The sequence below is a fragment of the Pomacea canaliculata genome, linkage group LG5, assembly GCF_003073045.1.
Source record: "Pomacea canaliculata isolate SZHN2017 linkage group LG5, ASM307304v1, whole genome shotgun sequence".
Lineage (NCBI taxonomy): Eukaryota > Metazoa > Mollusca > Gastropoda > Architaenioglossa > Ampullariidae > Pomacea > Pomacea canaliculata.
In genome coordinates this window covers 22013146-22028674 of record NC_037594.1, presented here as the reverse complement: position 1 = coordinate 22028674, position 15529 = coordinate 22013146, and the positions used below count along the sequence as shown (strand labels likewise).

General features: G+C 37.9%; 2 protein-coding genes across 12 annotated transcripts in view; one reads left to right on the top strand and one right to left on the bottom strand.

Moving 5' to 3' along the window:
- Positions 1 to 8354, top strand: part of LOC112565419 (myoferlin-like) — a 76187-nt gene extending 67833 nt beyond the window's left edge. For all 9 annotated transcript variants that reach the window (XM_025240867.1, XM_025240868.1, XM_025240869.1 and 6 more), the window contains one exon: positions 4274 to 8354. In XM_025240867.1, coding sequence (XP_025096652.1) covers positions 4274 to 4312 — 39 coding nt within the window. In that variant the 3' untranslated portion in view covers positions 4313 to 8354. The remainder of the gene's footprint in view (positions 1 to 4273) is intronic.
- Positions 8350 to 14048, bottom strand: LOC112565420 (4-hydroxy-2-oxoglutarate aldolase, mitochondrial-like). Of its 3 annotated transcripts, none has more exons than XM_025240878.1 (8): positions 12290 to 12828; positions 11504 to 11632; positions 11210 to 11337; positions 10887 to 11021; positions 10635 to 10731; positions 9821 to 9954; positions 9422 to 9575; positions 8350 to 9043 (listed from the first exon to the last, which is right to left on the bottom strand). In XM_025240878.1, the coding sequence occupies exons 1-7, from the start codon at positions 12528 to 12530 to the stop codon at positions 9426 to 9428; spliced, it is 1014 nt and encodes a 337-aa protein (XP_025096663.1). In that variant the 5' UTR covers positions 12531 to 12828; the 3' UTR covers positions 8350 to 9043; positions 9422 to 9425. The 3 variants fall into 3 exon arrangements, with proteins under 3 accessions (XP_025096663.1, XP_025096661.1, XP_025096660.1); XM_025240876.1 differs by adding an exon at positions 13984 to 14048 and having other exon boundaries at positions 8819 to 9575; positions 12290 to 12684; XM_025240875.1 differs by having other exon boundaries at positions 8819 to 9575; positions 12290 to 12823.
- Positions 14049 to 15529: the final 1481 nt, after the last annotated feature.

Below are 15529 nucleotides of genomic sequence, written 5' to 3'. Positions count from 1 at the left end.
TATGGAATATGAATATGTGATTCTGTGTTTGGGAGAGGCTGAGAAAGAGTTACTGTTTGTGTGGGTATTTCTAGTTATATTCGTTTATAGATGTGGTGCATAAAAGAGTGTATACCTTTTAATTGGCCATTTTTATTAACTATAAGTAATCATGCCTTAGCTTTGCATGCCAGCTTGTCTATGACTTTTGGCTTGTTGTGATAGATCATTGACAAATGCTTGTCAAGCTGGGCTTGTCACAGTCCAATCAGCTAAGCTGTTATCACTTAAAGGCAAAATGTTTTTGCATTTTACCTGACTCATTCATTCATCCCTTGACTGGTAGTGGTTGTTGGGTGGAGCACAAGGATAGATGCAGTAGATGACAAGGCCTGCCACTCATGCCTGTTTTGGGCAATAGTAAGCAGGTCCTGTTCTGGATGACCAGTCCATGCCTTCAAATTTGAGTTTGTCCTCTGGCCACCACAACGTCATCAGCCCTCCAAGGTACCTTGAAAGACAGTCTTTGACAAAGTGTTTAGCCAGGTCATATGGCAGACCAGTTCGACTGTTGAAAGTAGGGGGTTCTTGGTGTCCTATGAGTGTGGCAACCATGGCTTTGTAAAAAGTTCTGTTCTGTGTACGAAATCTGGAGTAGCTTATTCTACCACTTATTTTCACATGCTTGGAGTCCCTCTCTGTATTGGCAAGTAGGGTTCACATTTCACATCCGTAAACAAGGATTGGTATTATGTATGAGGGACTGGTAGAGATTGTAGGTTTGTAGTAAACCTGATGTTATGGACACACCAGACCCTATCAGGCAAACCATTGCAGTTGTTGTAGAGCTGTTGATATTGGAAAGGGTGGTTACAAAGTTGCTTACCTCTTTAAGCTTCATTCATATAGATATCTTCTTTGCAGTCACCAATGCCCATGACTTTACTCTTGTCCAGTGCTTGTCTCCATTCTATATGCATTTGAACTGTCAGTCTGTTGGTAAGGTATTGCAGTTCTCTAATAGTACCTGCTGTCAGATCAATGTCATCTGCAAAGCATAGAAAATGGTCCTTCTACAGATAGAAATGGAAGTGTGATGATCATGGAGGCTTTAACACATGATGTTCTTCAGAAAAATGTTAAACAGCATAGATGATGGGGGGCACCCTTGACAAAAAATATCTACTGTCATGTAAAAGAAAGCTCCCATTTGGTTATTCAGCAGTACAGCAGTCACTGAGCTCTTGTACAGCACTTTAATGAATTGGTCGAGAACCTCTTCAGTGTTGAAGAGTTTTGTCTTTAAGCAGCGCTTTTAAAGGTATTATGTATCTGAATAAACACTATATTTTACCAAATGCATTCATTTAAACAAAATCTTGGATGTCTGTAGACTTTAAGATGTGTCATATGATAACTAAGAACAAGGCTGTAGTGTTGGTTTTGCACATCTGCTCCCTTCATAAGTCGGGCAGATGCACTGTTAAACAGGCTATCATAAGATGGCATTGGTAACCATGGGAATGAGCTAGCGGTGGAGATGGCATTATGTCGGCAACACAGTGGTAGGCCTGTGGCGATTCTAGGCCGTAAGGATAAAGAAAAGACCAGGAAGTCTCACCTCCGATTCCCTTGGAATCAGTTAGGCCTGTGAATCGCGCCCACTTACTCAGGATGGACATAGCACAGGGTTATGTCAGAATTCAGAATTGCGTTGTCGCTTCAGGAGATCTCCCAGAGAATTGGAGACCAGCAGTTGGGATATGCTTATTAATTGTTAGGCCACTGTAAACCTAGTGCCCAACAATAGCGCTTGTTATTGGGAACAACTGGACATAGGTAGTGAATAGAAAATCAGATGAGATGGCACCAATTGCAGACCGCGTTACTGATGGGAGAGGGTAAGTAAGGAGGGTACAGTGGGCAGGGCTAAATCAAACTGGGGACATTTGCTGGGGGCTCTGAGTTGTTTGAATCATTTTTAGCAATTTAGTGTAAGTGTTCACAAACACGTAAATGTCAGTGTGAGGCGGCAGAGAATCTAGAGTGTAATTAGCCCAAGGCAGCAGCAATTGCAACCCTCTGGCCATCTTTGCATTCCTATGCCCCGAGCTTCATGACAAGATATTTTGAAAAATGCGTATTATTTCTGAAGCCTGCCTAAATTTAATCATGGAATGAAAGTTGAAAATCAAAAATCAAATCAAATCAAATCAGACTTTATTGTCTGTCGAGGAGACCCAAGACAGAAATTTTGCTTTTGCTCATAAGGGCAGGCATACTTTCAGACATTTAACACACACAGTTAGGAGTAAAGATGCATTATCATGGTAGTTTGGATCACCGTCAAATAATCAATAAAATTTCAATACTTTATATTTCTTGTTATATATTTTTAAAAAATGCATTGGCATTGCAGAATGCAACGAAACGTGTCTGAACTGCATTTTCTTCATCCTCCTAGTACTTTGTCAGCTGATACTACTATCTGTTCATCACATGTAGGCAAACAACATTACAAATTGTTATCTATGTCATCTATTAGCCTGTGACAGAAATCCCTGCATTTCATTAATTATTTAGATTGAGCACAGAGAGTTCATCTTGTTTGTTTTGAAGGAAGTTCACATTCAACAAGGTGATGGCTGATAATGGATGTCAGCACCCTCTTCTCTTCAGTCTGTGTTTGATTCCTCCTGAGTCCTTGTGCCTTTATTTAGGTTGGTGATGGGTGCTGGCATGAAGGACCTCTGGTAGGCAGCTTTCCGTACACGTGGCACTTTATAGCGCCTGCCTGAGGGCAACAGCTGGAAGTTGGGATGGAGAGGGTGCGTTAGGTCCGAAATGATGTTATATGCCATCTTTCTGACTGCATGAAGGTACAAGTCAGAAAGTGGCAGCTGTGATTTACCAATAATTTTATTTGCCTGGTGGATGACTCTGGCCAGCCTTGCCCTCTCTTTGATGAGGAGGTGACCATAGCAGGCAGCGATGTTAAATGAGAGGATGTTGAGTCTTCCTGCTCTTTTAGCCATTACCTGCATTATATTTGGCATTAACTGCATGGCTCTTTATTTAGCTTGCGTTGCATTTTAAGTTAAAAATGAGATTACCAGAACAAGTTTTATATATGTGTGTATGAACTATACATGGATACTTTTACATTGTAAAGCCCCAGCCAGTGGGAAAGCTGTAATGAAAAGTTAATTGGATTACCAATGTACAAAAGTGACATCATTAATTTGATTTTATGGGGTTCTTTCTAGGCAAGTATCTTGAGAATGAAAAGGCATATTTATAAGTCAGATTTTTACCCAATCATTATTAGAATCAAATGTTGAACCCCACTAGCCTGTAAGCAGCATTCCTTCACCACGGCTGACATCTGTCTGCTGTAATAGAAGGGGAGACTTGTGGGTGGGTCACTTCTTCCTTTTAACAGCATTATCTCAAAGTGAAACTCCTGCATTATATTCTATTCGATTTTATTGTAAATAGAACAAATGTAGGTGTTTTGATTAACAAAGGCTTACTTTTAGCTGATTTATTTTAGAAGGAAAATAGAGTTGCTAGCATAATAAATGGTGTATACAAAGACTGCTTGAATGAAAAAAGTAGATTTTAAAAAAAAATTTATGTATACCCTGGAAAGATTATTGGCCAAAATAATATTTAGAAACTGAAATAAACATGTTTTACTGACAGAATATTATTTTCTACAATTCTAAAATATGTGATGATTATTTATCAAGCATTGACTAGCATGCAAAGAGTGTACTGAGTTCTGTGACTATTTCACAAAGGCTGCATGAACTCTGTGAGCATGTCACAGAGAATGCATGAAGGTCAATGGGAACAAAGTCTGACTTTATAGACAACTGAGAAGAATCAAAATTAAAGGATGGTTATTAATTTTTACCTATACATCACAACTTCAGTTGACTGTTAAATTAGCTCTTTCCTCTGAAGGAAATACATGATATGTGAAGATATGTGATAATCATCAAAAAGTACCTAGCCAGGCTTTGTTCTTGCTACAGGTATTTTGTTTTGCTTTGAGAATTGGGGGAGATTTAGCATGGAAGTATAATAGTTATAACAGGAAATCAGCTGTGCTTAACTTGATTTGCTTTGTAAAGGTTTCTTCTCTGCAATGTCACGAATCTTTGCACCAGATGCTTGTGGCCTTAATGTTTTACCCTAAGGTCTGTCCATGCCTGCTTCCTTGTCTGGCAGATTTGAAGATGTTTAATTTGTAATAAAAGACTTTAACATGTATCTGACTTCATTGCAGGGTGAGATTTCCAGATGGATGGTTGGCAACAGTCGATGATACCATATCTTCAGTCTTCAGTTACGGTCAGTGGTGGATTAGTCATGCAAGGTTATGTAACTCTTATTTATGCTGCATATATCCTGCAGAGCCTTCTTGCTGCCTGGATTCTTCACCATTTTCTCCCAAAAAACTGCTGCCGTCAAGTTCTTTGGTCACGCCAACTACGATAGTCAGGTCTGTGTTACCTCTCGCTCTTGTCAACTTGGTCTTCCAAACACAGCCTGTCCACTTGCTGCATCATCATCAACCTCACACCTGCAAAGATTGCACTCAACAATTTGCAAGTGTATGTACTATGCAGACAGGAGGCAAAGTGTATGAGCCTCGCAGTGTTTTTTTAATTTCCTTTCTGTGCATGTTGCATGCCTCACTCACGTCTGCTGGCCATGCACACTGCCATGTTAATCTCTTGAACTATGGAGCAGGCACAAAAGGAGGCTAAATAGTGAAAGTAAACATGCGGAAGTGTGACCAGCAGATGCAGTTTTCATTATTGTGTTATTTTTTTGATTTCAGAAAACTCATCTTGCATAGGAAGTAGGATCATCATTGTTATGAAACCTTGGTGATAGGTTTTCACTTATGCAGTAGCATAAGCCTTTTATAACGATCAGATATTGGGTATTATGATATAAGTATTAAGAAAGTACAAGTATGACAGCACCAGTATCTTGGTTTAATGGTTTAGTCAGTAAACTATTACTGCAAACAGCATTGTTAGTCACTGGTACATCCTCTGCCTTTCACACTTGGCACACTGAGCACCCTACTATTATCTCATAGACACAGAGAAGAAGGAACAGAGTGTGAATGTATGCATGCATTTTTCTTCATCCACGTTTTTCTTCCATTGTGATACTACCTTTTTGTTACTCAAAGAAGAAAGATATTTTATGTATAAATAGAGAGTATATATATACACACACATGACATACAATTTGACAAATTAAAATAGCACAAGAAGTCACTTATTTATCACTGATGCTTAAAGATTATGAATTTGGCAATTCATATTCATCATAGTGATATCATGCTACAGGCACTTGCAAATAATCTTCTGATTCAGAAACTCAGTAGTAATATAGATAAGCTAAAGTCTATAGGTAATCTTGAGAAGCTTGGGTTGAATAAGACTTAATCTATGTGTTTTATATTTGTATTGCTAATAATGCATAGGGATGTGCCTATAAAGGCAGCCTGAAGTCTGTTTTTCTATGGACAGAAGATGCTGGTTTCTTGTACATGTGTTTGACACAAAATGTTCCTTTAATGTCTTTATTATTATACCTTCCATTGCTACCCGTTTTCTAGGACTTAAGATTCTAGATGAGCAATAATGCAACATAAAAATAACTGCAAGACTTTCTTCAAGCAGTTTTGAAAAAGTTAATCATGAATCAGATTTTAAGCAAAATTTTGGTGAGAGAAATTTGTTATCAGAACTATGAGTATTATATTTACAGTGATTTGGAATATCTCTTGAGCTAAAATCTTTTGGGACTTGTGATTTTTAACATTGCATGTTAAACATTGAACCTCAGATTCATTTAAAATATTTTTTTCGTTGTTACGATGATGTTGGTTGTTTATATGGCTTATGAAAAATTATTAGGAACTGCATGATATGTTTGGTTCAATGCATTTCTGCTTATAGATTTATGAAAGTAACTCACCAGGTAGTTCAAAGATCTATCTGCAATACTAGACTGCTGATAACTAAAGTTTTTGAAAAAGTGTAATGCATGTTTTTTCTGTTTTACGTAATGTCCATTACGGTAAAGGGCACAGACTGTTTCCAAACTTACATTGTTTGGCTGAATTGGATATTTTTATTTTTGATGAAATTTTAATATTTGAAGAAATAAAACGATATATGTATATTAGAAATGGAATTAATAATAAATTGTCATATTTATGCTTCTTAAAAATGGTGCACTTCAATTTTCACAGAAATGTTTAATAATGTTTTGCAATGTGTGATCACTATGGTTATTTTATATGTATCCACATAAAGATTATTTTCCCTATATACTTTGAATACAAGGACATAAAAGATTCATTATCAAGGTGCTTGCTGGCATGTACACGTGCCATAAAAATGTTAGCTGTCTTGACAAAATTTAGGTTCTCAATACTAGCTGTTTCTGCAGCAAATATTTGTGATGCAATATTCTTCTTTCATGATATTATATGATCGAATGGTGGCCATTCTTGAAGTCTTTCACATTAAAAGGAAGCTGTTTGTGGATCTTTTATGACAATGATATTCTTTGTTGATACTGGCCATAGTTCTTGTTACAAATTTATCTGACTAAACTGAAATTTCACTTTTTGTACTGATACTTGAGGGTGCTTCTTGAATTGCATTTTTATAGTAGTATTATAAGGAGTTTGTGAACCTGAAAGCTAGTTTTATCAATATGCTTAGATCATCACATTTGGTTTCAGGTTTCATGCTGAAGTTGCTTTCAGCTTCATAGACTTCCTACGTCTTTTGTATGCACATTTCTTGTATCTTAGAGATTTGAACGTTGTCAGGTATATGTTATGACAAGTATCAGTGGTAACTCCTGATGCTTACAACTTAGTACCCAAAGAACAGCATTCTGAGGTGTGCAAATACTCTTCTGTTTGCAAAGGTTCACATTGACAATATGTTTAGGGTAGACTCACAGCAAAAAAAAAAAAAAACAATGCTATTGTATCTTCTTTGAAATTAAGAATGTATAACACTGTGCATGCGACAAGTTTTGGTAAATGCATGAGCAAATATTTGTCAACCTCATGTCTCAGTTTACCTAATTGTTTAACTGGTCACAGCTAGTCTCAAAATTATTAATAGCTTCTGTAAACGTTTCCTTTTCCTTTTGAATATTGTTTATGGAGTTGGGTTGCTTATTTTTGCTGTTTAGAATACTTATTTCTTGTTCAGAACATGCCGAGAGGGAGATAACGCCATTTCTTTTCCTACTGCATATTATCACATGATTTCTATTAGTCGCTCCAGCCTGTCAACAATTCCATGACAGCTGTCCTGGGTTCAGCTCTCGTCTCAGGCACACTGTTCTTTCTCTACATGTGACATCTGTTTACAGGGCTGGCTGCCTCTCCGTGACATAGCCTTAGTTGCTGGCTCGGCGTAAAACACCTTTTTTCCTTCAACCCCCTCAATGGTTATATATTGAGTGTTGGCTTTTATCTCAGCATGCAACACTTGTTTACAGGGCCTGTGGCTTTACTTTGTTGCTGGGTCAACATTGAAAAATGACAATTTCCCCCTCACCTTCCACTGAATACTGCTTTCTGCATTCTAATTCACTTTGCATGAGCTTTTTCATTTTTATTTGTTTTCACTTTTTCTGAACCATGGATGTTAAACATATTCAGACTTTACGTTCATAAAGCTGCTGATTTTTATATGTTTTACCAAATAAGATCTGTACATGTTCTTCTCTTCTTCACTTTGCTTTTTTTCTCCGGGAAGATATAATGTCATTTCTGACATTTATTGTACAGTTTATCAACTTTTAGTTTGATTTTCTTTATGGTTAATGGAACATAACATTTCATCCTTTTTATTTGCTGAAAGAATATAAAGTTTTTTCATTATCAATAGAAAATCTTTTTATGAATATATATATAATAGTTATTAGTAAAATGCAGCATGGTTATTTTTTTCTTGCCTGCTTATACTGGTGCATGATAATCCCAGTGTTTTTTGGGTTTTTTTTTTTTATTAAGACAGACCATACCATAATTAACAGTTTTTAAGAGTAGTACAGGTTCTGTTTTATATAAGTCACATGGCCATGGTGACTGATGAACAAATCAAAATACATCTAGGCTGTACATTTAGACAAATTTTCAGTGTTTTGTTAACTTTGTTGACCATTTATGACCTCTCTGATTCAAGGGGCAGTGTTATCTTAGGATTGGGCTTTTGATTTTTATGATGTATATATATTTTGTAAAATAGGCACTTCATTTTTTCGTTTATTAACATACACAATTCTGCCAATAAAAGTTTCTTTTAACAGTATTTTAATGAGTTTATTTACAAACAGTAAGTGACTGAAATTTCTTCATATCTAAAATGTGTACTTTTGATGAGGGTTAAGTCCAGGGTAAGCTCAAAGCTTCCTGCATCTCATTGTTAAATTTTTAAACTTCTAAGAGTAGGAGAGGATTTTGAAAGCACACATGAAATTTCATTTACGCCATACAAACACTGCGTACACTTACCTTTCATATGCACGACACACACAACACAAAGCTCGACAAACCCCTGCAGATAAGGATGAAGAGATTTGTAGGTGAATCGAAGAGGCACAAGTTCAGAGAATGTCCCTAAGAGAGTTATAAAGAAGATGGCGGACAAAGGCTTTTCTTATACATAACTTATATATGTGCCCAAAGTGATGAGGAACAAATGACGCACTCAAGACATCAGACACAAGACACCATTCATACATGAAACAATATACGAGACCTACCACAATTAGATCCAGAAATACAAGTTCATGATTCAAAGTTTTCTAATTTTTGTATAGATTCTCAATGGTCTTCAAAATAGCATTCTGGGTTTACCACCAAATCTTTCCAACACTTCTTTTCTTAGGTAGTGTTTTTCCAGCTTTCTCCACAATAAAACACAAGCCACAAATTGCTGTACTATGATCCTACATCTGGAATTTATGCTGGCAGTAGGGCTGCTTACCATCTATGGCTCTGGAGCCACAGGTGACAAAAAAAAATGCTTAAGAGTAAAATACATAATATAAAAGAAATGGACTTTCAAAATTTACATATGAATTTGCTAAACACTTGTACATCTCCACTCTTTATGAGATAACAGCTTTTTATTACTGACTCTAGTCACATGATCCAACAACTTCCATCATTGACACAATGTTTCATACATGTATATACTTTCATGGTTTAACTGCAAAACTGATTAACTCTAGGTATAAATGCATATTTGTTTTAACAGAAAACATTCAGCAAATGAGTTCATCCACAAACCACTGCCTGTTACCTTGCCTCAAACACTTAACCTCTGAGTATGTATCAATCAAAAGGGCAGTGAACTATCCACTTCAAAATCACCTTTTCACATGAATCCTGACTCTGCAAAGACTTGAATTATAGTTGCCCGATCTTTCTCGGAAACTGGAAGCATGGGCAAGCGTGTTGGTCCACCATAGTAACCCAGTGCATCCATAGCTGCCTTAAGACCTGGGATACCAAATCGGCGAGTCACCTGTAACCATAAAGTTTTAATTTTGTTCACACCTAAAAAATTTGTTGGGATTATTTTTTTTAGATGCATGTTACAAAATCGTTTCCACACCAAATAACATGCACCAAAGAATAATCTGTTAAGCTAAAACAAAAGGATCATGAAGATAGTGTCAAAGCATCTTGCCTTCTCATCAAGACCATGAAAAAGTAAATATTCTAGATTGGTTTGAGAAGACCACAATTTTTTTTTTTAATTATACTCACACATGCATTTGGACTAATCAGCCTTTGCTGTAGTCTCTGAGCAGCAGCTAGATCACCTTTCTTGAAAAATTCCCCAAGAGAGCACAGTGCTGGTCCAAGAACATTTGCCAAAGAGCATACACCCCCAACACAACCTGTATGCATTAACAAATCAAATATTTTTAACCAAATATATTCTTTCCTCTAGAAAACTAGGATGTACAAAGTCAAAAGTGGGTTTTTGGGGGGAAGGAGTTATTTTTAACAGTTTTTGCCCACATTCCCTCACCCATCTTATGTCATCCTTTCTTGTCAAGCATTAGAACTCCTACAATCATTTGAAACCTGGTCCAGTTTTACTGCTGTACATGTATGCTGTCTGATTTGTGATTACGTGTTTTATGTGCAGAAGAAAGAAAAGCTTACTAAGTACATCATATATGAAAGTATACTTTAACTATGCCAGATATCCAGGAGATGACACACATAAGCAGTAACAATGACACAACAAGTCATACCAGAGTAACAATATTCAACTGATTATAGAAGTGACAACAAATTGTCTTTTTTTAAAAAAAACCAAAGATGTCAGTCAGGAGCAACCAAACACTTTTCTATTAAAATACACAATGGTGTGAAAATAGAAGAGTAAATACTTGCAAGCATAACTGTTGCTAAGTTATGTCACGCAAATGTGTCAGTAATTACCCAGCGGGAAATGACGAGACAATCAATTGAGTCATGCTGCAGTGATGAACAAAGCCAAAAGAGTACATTCAAAAGTAAAACATTCTTCTGACTCATAGCAACAGAATGTGAATGAAAAATATCTCACCCATCGCATATGATGAGTACAAGAATCCAGCTGATCCTGCCAATATCTGGAAGTCAGTATCTTTTGTCTTGAAAACCATAGTCCCTATCTTGGTTATCTGAAATAGAAATAGTCCTAACATTTTTAATGATGTCTACATTTTTTAAATGATGATAAAAAGGAGAAACAAATATTGTGTTTTGTATGCACAGGGATTCAGTTTAATTAAAAAGTACAAGAAAATTTGTCTTTATCAAAAAAAAAAGCACTCACATCACCACCGCTTTCTTTCATGCCTATAATGTTAGGATGTGGAGCTAGTCTGAAAACTGCTTCTGGTGCCAGGTCATATGCTGTGTTCCCTGGAACACTATAGAGAATAACTGGAACTGGGCTGTTATCTGCTACCTGCACACAGTATTGTGGTTATTTTATGATAGCATAAACAAATACATTTAATGTCTTAAGTGGTTACTTGAAAACTGCAAAAATAAGGGTTTTGCCTAAAAAAAAACCAATAATTGTGCTATTACTATTGGTGGTTCATGGAACCTACACAACTTCAATTTCATGAATTTCATTGGTCAGATTTATACCTTTGTATAATGAGCCACCATCGCATCGTTGGTCATGCTTGCTTTGTAGTAGCAAGGTGTCACAACCATTACAGCATCTGCTCCAGCTTCAGCCATTTTGGCAGTCAGTTCAATGGTGTCAGCGGTGGCTGGCAAAGCATAAAACAGCTATTCTTTGGTTGACTTGCTTGACTACTTTATTGATAGGGTTCTTTCAGAATTATGCTCATCAACAAATAGACTTCCTCAGCTGTTGAGAATTGGTATCATAGTAACTTATAGACCCAGTCTTCTGACAAAATACTGCGTACTTACATTCACAACCAGAGCCACCAATAATAAGCTTCTCTTTTGGAGCAATTTTCCGAACAAATCGTACAAGATTTACGCGTTCTTCTTTAGACAGGTAAGGGAACTCTCCTGTGGAACCTTGTACAACATAGCCTGTTGACGAAAAATGCACTATCAATTTCATCAACTGAAAAATGTTCATGACATCTAATGATTTCTGAGACTAAAAGATTCAGGGTGTTCACAATGGGAAAAAAAATGTATTATTGCAGACTAAGCGTTGAAGTTATCAAAACATTCAGATAATTATCACCATTGCTTGCCCCCAGACAATCCCAAATTTACAAACGAGTATGGCTGAAACTCACAAGTGATTGTTCTGAAATTCTCTCTCCACCTATTTTATGATGCAAGCACAATATTACAAGTTTGTCAAAATACTATGCTCCATGCACTGTGATGTCAACCTTAAAATCCATCTCAGTTTTGTGTAAAAATAAACAAGCTGGTATTGAAGGCACAAATTGGTGTAGTTTACATAATTTAGATTGAAAAGTGCTATGATTTTCTTTTGCTTCAAAGAGGCTGACACATGAGAATACCAGGACTGGTGGGGAGGGGGTGATAATGGACTGATGGATTTTGAGTCCCCTTGTAATACAGTGAATGTATTTGTGTGCATGCACGCATATTTGTCTTTTTTAATTATCTCTTATTTAAAGGAAATTCACTACCATTTCTTTACCTCTCCCTTTTTCAGTATTCAGGCTCCTCAATCCCATTCCACATACAAAAATGCATTCTACTGACCTTTAAAGGAAATGGCATTCCACTTTTTCACATTCTCCTCCAGCTTGTCAAAAGCAATGCTTTCATCATCGTTGAATGGGGTGGCAATAGGTGGGAGAATGCCACTGAGGTCTAAGGTAGAGGAGCTAGCATGTCGATTGCTGATGATACGCAGTATCTCTCCCCTACCCCAGATCCCAGGTGCTCTCTGTAGCATCTTCACCATACATGGTATGCTATGTTGCAGCACCTTGTATGCCATTCCTATTGAGTGCTTCGGCAATCACTGCTAAAACTCTAACATCAAATTTGGAGAGGCTATCAGGTTTGTTGCACCGATGCTAAAATAAGCCACCTATCCAGTGCCCATGTCATAAACTGTGAACAACACAAACATGCAAGTCAGTCCTGATAACCTGCAAAGAGAAAACCTCACGGCTTATGCTTATGAAGGTTAAACAGTGTGTAGACTTGATCCATTTAAAAAAAAAAAATGGGCTGTGTAAATAATCGTCAGGATGGACATTGGACCATTGCAGCCTATATTCCACTAACACCAAGCTGACACTGCCATCTACTGGCAAGTTCGAGAAAATGTGTTGATGTGTACCATGATCTACACGGCTAGTACTAAACCTTATGCACTCACACGTGTCCTATTCAAGACAGCAGACTTCCATGGCCTGGAAAATGGGAATGCATTAATGCATAAAGCTAATGAGGAGTGGAGGGGGTAAAGCTATCTAAACTGAAAGGCGGCGCAAAAGGAGATGGAGTGGGATCTGGGAAGAACTGTACGTGATTGTCATTTTGGTGTCTTAATTTGGTCTTGGTGGTATTTTCCCTACTTCACTCATTACACTATAGTCTCTTCGTCTCTGCCTGACCCTTCTCTTATTCTACTTCTGTATACGGTTCTCGTTTGTAGCTGTCAGTTTACTCTGTGCGTTAATAATGTGAAGAAAATATACGCAGAAAGTAAAAAAAAAAAAAAAAAAGCGAGGCGGGGGTGGGGGGGGGCGAACAGAGAGAAATAATTCAAGGACAAAATAAGCCATCTATGAAGATTTGAAGATTGCCGAAACTCGTTTTGGGTCGAGGAGCTAGAATAGAATGGATGTTGTACAAGATAAACGTTCGCCTCGCTCACTTTAAGCCGTGCTGTCTATATATATATACGTGTATGTACTGTCTACGTATACGTATATAATGGCCTCGATCATGAAACACATGCACTTCGAAATAGGCCACATTGACAGTAATAGGGCATGCATGGACGGGTATAGATCACGGTGTTCCCACAACCATCGAAATACATTAATATGATGACAAAGCTATCTGCCATCTAAAAAATAAAAACCTCTCGGTTGTCTCTGTGTATGTGTGTGTGTTCGAAGTCCCGTATGTCTTCCGATTAAACGCCGTTGGCACCTGATCATCGAACTATGAGTTGTTTGTCTAGTTACAAAATGACAAAAGTATATTTCTGCTCAGTTTAGTCATTATCTTCATCAGGACGAAAAGTGAACTCGTCTGACCACGAACTTTGTACCTATACACATCCGAGGTTTGACCCTCGTTACCGACATACATGAGGTGTGTGACCACTTTGTGCACTCTCGCCTTTGCAGCAATTGCAGGAAACCATAAGGCATAGGCTATGCACTAATGATGTAGATAAAAGTGTTATCATGCATTCTGCTAAACCGTAGTACCTAAGCACATCGGAAGTATTAATAACGAAGGGAGTGAAGTAATCCACAGTCTCCAGACCTACGAGGTCAACAAAAAAATAGACTCCGCGTATTTGGAACAAGGGATTTCACTGCGTGAAACATCCTTAAAGGCAAAAGTAAGCGTTTATGTCCCTTTAGTCCCTATCGCCTTTTCATTCAAATATTTTACTTCAGTAGGTTTGTACGATCGGTAGCTAATGTCTGCACATGGAACGGTTCAACACAAACACGAGCGACGTCAGGAGCAAGACCAAAAGAAAGAAAAAAAACAAAGATTTTTGAATGAATGGGCAACTCAAAGGTCGACAGTTTGAAACCACCTATAATGTCTACTGACCATGACCGATGGCAACAATCTGTGTAATTACAGCAACGTGAACAATGGCTAGGCTGAACGAAATCTGGAACAGCAAAACTATCATCTGTCTACCCACAAAGGCTGTACAAGTAATTTTTGTCTGTGGGTACGATACATGGCCTGAAAACTGCTCACCGACACAGAAAAAGATGTGAGCATTCGAGATCTAGTTATAAATGCCCGCAAGAAGAAAAAGACTTATAGACAAGCATCAAAATATCTGCTTTCCTCATTTCATAGAAATTCACACAATAGTGGATAACCCTTTCATTAAGGTGACCAGACGTCACGCTTTAGGCGGGACAGTCCCGCTTTTGACCTCGTGTCCCGCCTGCTCATCGGGCGGGACGCCCAATGTCCCGCTTTCTGGCTTTCTGGCAAGTCCATCAAATGTCCCTGTTGTCTTTAAAAATCGGAATATTGTACGCTGATTCGGCGTTCTTTTGACGGTGACGACACCATCATCGGCACATGTCCCGCTTTCGCCCCCGAAACGTCTGGTCACCTTACTTTCATAGACTCCATCCCCCGCCTCAGCAACGTCTGGTCAAGGGACTGAACTAACCCTCAGCCACGACGTCACAAGCAGAATGGAATGATGTTGCCTCCCCTGATCACGGTTCTGTCGCTTCAGGCTTTTTTTGTGTGTGTGCACGAGCGTCCCGTTACCGTAGACCATATATATATATACACACTGCTTGCTCTCTTCTGAACTAACCTAACAGGAGCACAATTGAGATCTTTAATTGTCGCATCTTGATAGAGAAGCATCTTTAGCATCAGCGGGACCTACATGTCACTTCACAGACTTTAAAAAGGCTTTCGGTGGAGCCTGAAATACGGGCCAAGAAGTAAAACTGATTTGAACGTGTACTTACAGAGCTACCACAGCTGTTGAAGATTCATGAACGAATCTTTTCTCACTAGACTGAAGACAGTTTGCTGCAGACGAGGTTTAATGTTTTCGCTTTGGAATCGACGTCCCTTGAATTACCTATACATTCCAAACCAAAATATAAAAAAAAAGAGAGAGAAAAGAAAAGAAACGCCTTTTGTAGGGGTTGACATTATTCAGTCTGGCCTGCACAAAGGCGCCAACTATGGGGGATGGGTGACTGAGGTAAATCTCGGTCCAGCTGTTTTTAAATTTGTTTTTATTTATGTTTA